This window comes from Rutilus rutilus (assembly GCF_951802725.1).
Source record: "Rutilus rutilus genome assembly, chromosome: 1".
NCBI classification, from domain to species: Eukaryota; Metazoa; Chordata; class Actinopteri; order Cypriniformes; family Leuciscidae; genus Rutilus; species Rutilus rutilus.
The window spans coordinates 37,393,608-37,403,325 of NC_140209.1; the positions used below are offsets into that span (position 1 = coordinate 37,393,608).

General features: G+C 36.7%; 1 protein-coding gene across 2 annotated transcripts in view; it reads left to right on the top strand.

Moving 5' to 3' along the window:
* Positions 1 to 9,259, top strand: part of llgl1 (LLGL scribble cell polarity complex component 1) — a 40,468-nt gene extending 31,209 nt beyond the window's left edge. Inside the window, exons 15-23 of one of the 2 annotated variants that reach the window (XM_084425524.1) lie at positions 820 to 973; positions 1,103 to 1,244; positions 3,665 to 3,948; positions 4,036 to 4,300; positions 4,397 to 4,511; positions 5,137 to 5,213; positions 5,506 to 5,629; positions 5,710 to 5,811; positions 7,656 to 9,259. In XM_084425524.1, coding sequence (XP_084281650.1) covers positions 820 to 973; positions 1,103 to 1,244; positions 3,665 to 3,948; positions 4,036 to 4,300; positions 4,397 to 4,511; positions 5,137 to 5,213; positions 5,506 to 5,629; positions 5,710 to 5,788 — 1,240 coding nt within the window. In that variant the 3' untranslated portion in view covers positions 5,789 to 5,811; positions 7,656 to 9,259. The remainder of the gene's footprint in view (positions 1 to 819; positions 974 to 1,102; positions 1,245 to 3,664; positions 3,949 to 4,035; positions 4,301 to 4,396; positions 4,512 to 5,136; positions 5,214 to 5,505; positions 5,630 to 5,709; positions 5,812 to 7,655) is intronic. The other variant, XM_084425525.1, reaches the window with a different exon arrangement.
* The last annotated feature ends 459 nt before the right edge of the window (positions 9,260 to 9,718 follow it).

Here is a 9,718-nt window from a genome sequence, read left to right on the forward strand (position 1 = left end):
TTGATGAAATCTGAGAGATTCCTGTCCCTTCATTGACAGCTACACTACTAGCACTTTGATGCTTCAAAAAGTTCATAAAGAGATCATAAAACGAATCCATGTGAATTGAGCGGTTTAGTACAAAGAGACTCAGTCGCTTTATATGATGAACAGATTGAATTTAGGCTTTTATTCACATATACACATTGACAGAATTGTAATTTTTGGGTGAACCATCCCTTTAATGGTGGAGACATAAAGGTAGAAATGTTTACTAAATTAATAATTAAAATATGTGAAATTTGTCATGTACAAGCCCATCTTCAAATTAAGCAGGGTCATAAAATGGATTATATTGATGAGCATGTCTCATCAGAAACGGCATTTCCAAACAAATTCTACAAATATTCCAGAACACAAACTCAATACTCAATAAAATATATGATCCAAAAAATAACAATTTAACTGGAATCACATACAATGTATTTCTATCATATAATATTTTCGCATATTCAGCATCTGTCACAAGAATGTGGTAGTAATAGTATTATATACTAATAACAACAATAGTGATATTTTATTAGATAATACATTTTATAATTTTATTTAATATAAAATTATTAATAATAATAATTGTATTTTTTATTGGTATAGTTACGGTAATTGATTATCCATTGAATTACCCAATGAGTGGATTGGATTGTTATAGGTATGCAATTAAACCCTAATCTGAATAAGCATTTCCTTCAGCCGTTACAGCAGAATAACCTCATAGGATATTAATAAAGATCTGACTTTTGTATGAATGGAGTTTGCTTCAAAGGAAGGTTCTTTCCATAGGTGCACCCTACACCCCAATGACTCTCTGGCTATGGAGGGCCCGCTGTCTCGAGTAAAGTCTCTGAAGAAATCCCTGCGCCAGTCCTTCAGACGAATCCGGAAGAGCAGAGTCTCAGGAAAGAAACGTGCCGTGGTTAATAGTCCCACGGGTAAAGTGAGTGTCTGGAAATCTCCCATACGTGCCTCACAATCTCACAGGTTTTTGTGATACAGGGAATGAGGCCATTGAGTCTGCTGACCTGTTGATTATTAGATTATTAGAAGATGATCTTGTTTTCATCAGGTGCGGGAGGCTAACGCCCAATTGGCGGAGCACGATGCTGAGGTGACGCCGGTGCAGAGACGGATTGAGCCCCGTTCTGCAGACGACTCGCTGTCTGGGGTGGTGCGCTGCCTCTGCTTCGCTGACACATTCCTCAGAGATGGTGAGAATTGTGAGAAAGAGGGCACAGTGTGACATGACAATGCGTATATTATTGTCTAACCTGACCACGGCTGTTACACATTCGCCCACGTTTTTGTGGTGTTAAAGTTATTTACGCTATCACTCTATATTATGATGTCTGGGTCACAAGCATAAAGCAGCCTCATTTCCCTCATCTTCAAAATATGTGACCTCTTAACTCAAAACAGGCTCTTGCACAATAGTGATCAGATCATTTTTTTAGGGAGAAATAAATTTCCGTGAGAGAGTTCTGAACAAAGTATTATTGTTTATTAGTGCAATAAATTAAAATGTTTCACAAGAATTGAGGGAATAACTTTGTGTTTGTACTGTGCAGTTATGGGTGTGAGTGGTTTGTTTTTGGAACATTATAATAGGTCAAGTCAGGTCACTATTGTCTGAAACAGCTGTGCTGACTGAATAGGGAAAACTAAAAAAATGTTCACAGTCACACAAAATGCATAAAATTGAGAAATTCAAATCAGGTCATGGAGAATGCTACTAATAATCTTTTAAGTGGAATCAGATGTTATGAGATACCTAAAACTTAAGTTAACAAAAATATGTTTATATAATCCATAGGTTACAGATATTGGAAATTATGCATGATTTTTATAATGTTTTTGAAAGAACTCTCTTATGCTTTCCAAGGCTGCATTTATTTGATTAAAAATGCAGTAAAAACAGTAGCACTGTGTACTATGAAAGTACTGAAAATTACAGGAATAAATTACACTTTAAAAATAAGTTTACTATTTGAATATATTTTCAAATGTAATTTATTCCTCTGACGTCAAAGCTGAATTTTCAGCATCGTCATCTTTCAGAAATCAGTCTAATATAATGATTTGCTGCTCAAGAAACATTATTTTCTTCAATGTTGAAAATTTGTGGCATCTGTGATAGTTCGTCTAACGATCAAAAGAACTTATCAGTAAGATAAGATATGCTTATTCTGTTCAGCTATATTTAAGTACTTGTGTTCAATTCAATCATTTTTATTCAATAGTAGACCAGTTATAAAACAGTCTAGTAATAAAATGAGACTTTTACATTTAGTTTAACATTTGGTAAGTGCAAAAGTTTCAGAATCTGTCATTGAAAATCCCATACCATTTGAACACTTGAGCATACACCCCTTTATGACCCTGTCAAGTCAAGTTACCTTTATTTATATAGCGCTTTTTACAATACAGATTGTTTCAAAGCAGCTTTAGTGATAACAGGAAATTAATGCAACAGAGTTTGTTTCTGCTTTACAGCAGATCTAGAAGACAATAGTGTCATAGTCCAGCTTAAAGGGATAGTTCACTTTGAAATTAATTTTTGATATGTTTTAGCTTACCTCAAGGGCATCCAAGATGTAGGTGTCTTTGTTTCCGCAGTAGTTTCAATTTTGATATTTTTAGGTCAAACCGTTCTTGTCTGTCAGTCATATAATGCAGGTCGATGGTCATTGTCTCAAAACACAAGCACAGAGTCCAAATTAAAACAATTCCCCATCGTCCAAATGAAACAATTCCCCATCATAAGTACGACATATCAAAAATTAATTTCAAAGTGAACTATCCCTTTAAGTAGGTTCAGTGATGGTTCATTTTTGTTGTCAAAAATTGATTAATTTAGTTCATTTATACAGTAGTTAATGTTTGAAGTGGATCAAAACCTTTCATCAAAGTTATACATGAATTTTGAACAAAACCCGTTCTTGTCTTAGGACAACTTTGATTAACTTTTTTTGATCCACTTCAAATGTTGACTACTGTGTATATATAGCCGCTCTGGAGAAAACAGTGATGTCATTTGTCCAGCTCAGGTCAGTTCTCATATAATTGTGTCAATGCAGGCAGATCAATAATATTGTTGTCCCCAACTAAGTAAGCAAAAAGCAACAGTGGCCCTGTCCCAAATGGCACCCTAAACACTTGCGGCCTTCCTATGAGTCCGCACTTTTGTGACGCAACGCCGCTTTGACTGCTGGGAAGAAATCTGCCGCAGAGCTCGCATCAGGGTGGGCTCAGCAAAAGTGCGCATCAAGGGCGCATATCGCGAGCACCCTTCTGAAACCTTAAATGACAAATGGGACACCCTTTGGTCTCGTGGACTTAACGGACACGTGCACACGGCAGCCATTGTAAGTCCACAAGACCGAAAGTGCATATGAAGTGTGCCATTTGGGACAGGGCCTATGTCTATGGTAGTTACAATCCTGCAAATAACACTTTCATGTCAGCTTTTGCCTTCTCTCTTTCATTTTTTATTTTTTTAACTAAGATCAAATCATGCTTACGTTTGTAAATAAGACTCCAGGCTCTTAAGACAATCATGTATTGATATGGAAAATAATCTGTTCATTATGGCATGCTATAGGCCACCATTATTTTTTCCTTCGTTTCTCAGGAACGCATCATGGCCCTACAATGTGGGCCGGCACAAACTCTGGCTCGGTATACGCATACGCTCTGGACGTACCCTCGCAGGAGAAGTTCTCTGAGCAGAGTGTGGAGGCCCTGCTGGGGAAAGAGATCCAGCTCATGCACAGAGCTCCAGTGGTGTCCATCGCTGTGCTGGATGGTCGAGGAACCCCTCTGCCAGAGCCGTATGAAGTCTCCAGAGATCTGGCCAAAGCTCCAGACATGCAGGGCAGCCACTCAGTTCTTATTGCTTCTGAAGAGCAGTTTAAGGTTGGGATATTTACACCTAAATCTACCATTAACTAGATCGTAAAAAGCTAAATTGGAAGTAAATAATCTCTCTTCTGCTTTGTGTAGATTTTCACGCTGCCTAAAGTAAGCGCAAAAACCAAGTTCAAGTTGACCGCCCATGAGGGCTGTCGAGTACGGAAGGTGGCGCTGTCGAACTTCACCAGCGTGAGCTCTGAAGAGTACTCTGAGAACGCTTTAGTGTGCCTTACCAATCTGGGTGACCTCCACGTGTTCAGTGTGCCAGCACTGAGACCGCAAGTCCGCTATGACTGCATTCGCAAAGAAGACATCAGTGGCATTGCTTCCTGTGTGTTCACGAAGACTGGACAAGGTTAGTAGTTCATTCGCAAACAGCCTGTAAATCATTTCTAGCTCGGAGCCTTTCCACTGGAATGAGGTTCAACTAAATTGCCTTCAACTTTATCAGGGTTCTACCTGATTTCGCCCTCGGAGTACGAGCGCTTCTCGCTGTCAGCTCGTGTGATCACAGAGCCACTGTGCCGAATGGATGTGGAGCGACCTCACGATCTCTCTGCACACAGGTGAGTAACATAGATTTCACTAATTACAGTTTAAACAGCCACAGCCCTACCAAAATATTCATCCAAACATAGACCTCTATATACATACACTGAATTAATAATAAATTGTACTCCTGGGCGTCAGTCACAGCCAATTAGAAGATATTTGATGTACAAAATGCATTTGTTATTTTGGATCAGTGAGATTTCACTGTTGGAAGGGCTACTCGAGTATATTTAGAATATATCACAGTTTTATCATTTTATATTTTGTGGAAACCGTTTTCAACATTGATAATAATAAGAAATGTTTCTATAGCAGCAAATCATCATATCAGAATGAATAGATTCTGAAGGATCACGTGACACTGAAGACTGGAGTAATGATGCTGAAAATTCAGCTTTGACATCACATTTCAAAATGGGTTAAAATAATTTAGAATTGTGATCAAATTTGACAGTATTACTGTTTTTACTGTATTTTTTGTGAGCATAAAAGACTTCTTTTAAAAACGTTAATTCTTACCGACCCCAAACCTTTGAACAGTTGTTACAGATGGGTCATTTTTGTCGGATCAGTCATCAGTCATGTCCCTGATATTCAGAGAATAGTACTTCTGCATTTTCAGCACTTTTTTTTTTGCAGTTCCAGCACGACGCTCCCACCACAGGCTAATGGAACGCACAAGACACAAGCAGAGAGCAAGTCTGTTGAAACTGAAGGTAACGAGTCTGCACTCAAGTCTTGACAAATGGAAAATATATGTCATTCTTCACTCAACTAGCTGAAATTACTAGAATTTGTGTGGTTTTGTTTTACTGGAAATTAGAATTTTTATGACTGAGGTCTAATTTATGTACTTGTACAGCAGTTAATTTTTCTTAAACTATGATCTCACCCCTTTTGTGACAATACAAATTGCACTGTCAAGAACATATATTTCATGAAATACAATGATTTCATTGCTTAGGCTGAAATAGCATAAAACAAGATAATATGCGGTCTTTCTCTCAGGTCTGTTGGAGGAAATGAGGAGCGATTTGTCCTCCCCCGTCTTGGATTCTCCCAACAGCAGTGCTGACATCACTCTGGACACCACTGGCGATCTCACCGTTGAGGACGTCAAAGACTTCTTAATGTGAGCGGCTTTTATTTATCTGTTCTGGTCTATTAGAGTTGAGTGTATTTTGGGTTCCCCTCAATGTTTTGCTTCTTTAGGACTGTGGATGAAGCCGAGAATAACTTCAGGAACATCACAGAGGAGGATGGGAGGCCTCCTGGAATTCTCATCAACTGAGGCGAGCCGGCAGACAGCTGGAGGTGAGGAACGTTTAGCACTTAAGCAGGCCTGTGGAGCGTCTGTGAGCGGAGCGCTGTGGTCTGTGAAGAGTAGACAGGAGATTTGTTATTGGATGCAGAAGGGAGGTGTGTCTGACTGAGGACATGCACCCCGCTGGGCCTGGCAGTTATTTATTGTGCAGATCTGTGTTAGACTTTAGTTTGCAAAAAAGTGGTGTTAGTGTATTTCGTGAAGGGGAGGAACAAAATGTACTTCTAACATCACTGCATTTTTTGTTGTTGTGTGACAATAGTTCACTTGTTTTCTAAATCCTGTAGCTTTTAACAAGCTACTTTTTTCAACAAGTACAGTAGCAGTATATCAAAAATGTTTTTGTTAATAATAAACAATAATATATATTTTTTTTACAGTTACAAGAAAAGAGAAAAAAAAGAAAAAAAAAATATTAAAAGGAGAGAACCCAACAACATCTGAGTTATAAAGTATACATAACATAACCTACCAAGATAACATGTCAGGGAAACATCACAAATCCCAGTAAAATAGGTGCTTATGTATCTGTTTTAAATATTTGTTTTCATAATCTTCGGTTTTTTAGGAGTATAGCATAAAATGTGTGCATCTTTTTGTTCTCTTGCTAAGAGCAACAATTTTTGCTGTCTTTTATGAAGTCTGATATGAATCATTGTTTGGTTAAAATTAGAAATCATATCTAGTGTTGGGAAATAGTCAAGTGAATCTGATTTTTTTTAGATGGTTCTTATAAACATTCTTAAATGGATCAGTACTTTTTTATTCTTTTTTTTTTAATACAAATTAATTTAGTCCCTGTGCATTTTTCATTTTAAGCGCATGATTTTATTCAGATATTTCAGATATTCATTCATTTTATCTACTATATATATTTTTTTATATATATATATATATATATATATATTTTTTTATATATATATATATATATATATATATATATATTATGTGTGTGTATATGTATGTATATATATTTATGTGTGTGTCTACAAAATATATAGATGTACAAATATATACACTGTACATCAAATGAATGAATTTTCATTTTAAATGCATGATTTTGTTCAGAATATCTCTGATATTCATTGATTTTATATAGTGTATATATTTGTACACCTGTATATTTTGTACACACACACACACACACACGTACGTATGTGTGTGTATATATAGATATGTGTGTGTATATATACACTGTATATAAAATTAATGAATATCATACATAGCCTGAACAAAATCAAAATTCATAAAAAAGAAATGAAGAAAATTTTTTTTTACATTTATTTTTATACAGTGTATATATTTATACACGCATGCACGCACGCACGCACGCACACATCCAGGTATGTTGTGTATTTCATCATATTAGATCACCACCTCGTCCCATGCTTTGTGACTTTCTAGATGCTACAGTAGTTTCCAGTTTGCTAATGACCACCACTTTATGCTTTATCTTTAATCCCTCTCCTTGTCTAGTTAGTACATGTACGCAGAGCTTCTCATGCACTCTTGCAATTCCTGCAGTCCAAATTCCTCCAAGCTGGCTCTCAGTGGGGCATCTGCCTCTCTCATCCTCCTCAGTTAAGCCTTAGGCATTATTATCAGAACTGTAAATGTGCAGAAAATTAAGAACAGACCACGGTTTCCAGCGCTTTCATTTAGCCATAGCCATTTTACATTTGTTTTATTGTACCTCTTTGCCTCCTTGTGGACACGTTTGGCAGTGCAGAATGGTTTGAGTGATTGTAAGATCAGTCGGTGTGTTTGGAGGAGTGCCTGTGATTATATATAATTGCATCCGTATTTAAGCCTTGATGAAGATGTTTCTTTTCAGGAGCAGTTATGGATGAAAACTCATCAGCTGAACTCATTACTTCAAATTGGATCTTGACAGAGCGGTTTGTGACTCCGGAAGTTGCACCAAACATTGTTCATCAAGTTTTTACTGTGGGAATGTTGCACTTTTTTTTCCCCTGTGCCAAAAGACTGAAGGATTCATTCTATTATCCTGTTCTCCTTCACCTTTCCTCCAGTTTTCCTTTCCTTTTTTTTTTCTCTCCCCACAACCATTGGTTCCTTTAAGGGGCCATAAAATGGTACATTTGAGAGGTGACTTTTAAAGGGATCGGGCGATAAAACAGCCAAGATGTGTTGCACAATGTCCGTACGACGGTAGGGGGGCTGCTTGCACTGACCCCATGAAGTTTTTCTTCTTCGTTTGTCTTTCAACATTCCTCTTTTCTCACGTCACCTCTCTTCTCACTGTGTGCCATTAATTAGCTTATGCTAAATCAAATCGAAATACTTGTATTCAGAAGTTTATATTTTACCTTATCAGTTGATTTCCTAGAATACATGGCTGCTACAGTAAAGTTCATGAATCTTAATGGTACTTTAGGGCAAACAACTGCTCCACGTAGGTTATGTTTATCGTAGCACAACAGAAAATAACCATTAAAACATAATCAAGGCAAAACTCATTTAGAAGCTGAAACATTAATGTGCCCTGCTCATTTACTAAGGAGAAGGGTATATAGTCTGTATGAAACGTTTACTTTTTTCCTGCCTTTTTATCGATATATATGATACTGTGATGGTTTCTGACCACAAATCTATTGAAAAGTTCAAGTTATGGACCCTGTGGGTTTGATAGAGATATTTTCATTTCATTCAGTCATCTTTATTTTTTTAAATAATGTCCCTTAACCACTTGCCATTGTAAGTAATTCTGGCAGTTAACTGTGAAGTGTGTAATTTGAAGGAACATGGTGTGTATGTAACCTTTCAGTATTCTCCTCTTTAATTCTAACTAGTTTGTTTTTGCCACAGTATTAACACATTATGAAGGAGCTAATGACTTTTTCTATTTACACAGTATTCCTTAGAATAATTTTTTATGGCTTATAAGGGTCGGTATTTTGTATTTTATAGATATTTCACTGGCATTTAAGTAACTAGGCATTTCTAACACTGCATTTTGTGGGGCAAGTATAGCCAGCTGTGTAGTAGAAATGACTTCTATACTGTAGGTGGTAGTGTAGCTAATAGAGGGAAAGAATCTATAGGACAAGTGTTGCACAGACATAATTGGATGCTCAGATCAGATAATGCAGATGTTAGTCAGTGTGCATTTAGAAGTATGACTTTAAAAGTGAAAGGCTCCAGTTACATTTGTAAAACTGCACAAACAATTTGCTTGGTATTGACGCATCGTCACATTTCTCCATGCATATTCCCAGGTTTATGTCCAAGGGCCCTCACTAATTGTAGGTGATTTAATTTTTGTTTGTATATTTTTGCCTTACATAACCTTTACTTTCCATCCAGCACCTATCCTGTGAACATGTATTTAATTTTTATTTTTCTTGTGTAGAATTTTAATTTGAGATATTGCAATGCTAATGAAATCTTGAATGTTAATAAAGTATTTACTCCTTATTTTGTTGAATTGTCTTTGTTTTCTGTACTCAAATTAGCGATAAAACCATTATTATTATAAAAATTATATAACCATATTGATGTGATACATTTAACTCTTTCCCTGCCATTGACAGAATTTTCCGTCTTTGCGTGTTTTCACTGTTATACGGTAGGGGGCGCTGTTACATATCTTCTGAAAAAGTACTGAATCTCCTGATCAACAGGCATGCAAAGATGCAGAAACAAGGGATTTATGTAATCGTATGTACTTGTAAAATAACGCGATCATCGACATTAAACAGAATATAAATAAAAACTGCCTAATGTTATGTTACTGAATGGAATGTCGACCCAGGACGAGCTATAGGACTCTGCAAGCATTAGGGAATTAGGCTAGGGATTAGCATGATTTTGATCATCAGTCTGAATCAGATCTGGATGTACAAAACGTTTCTCAGCTTTTTGCTTAGTTTTTTT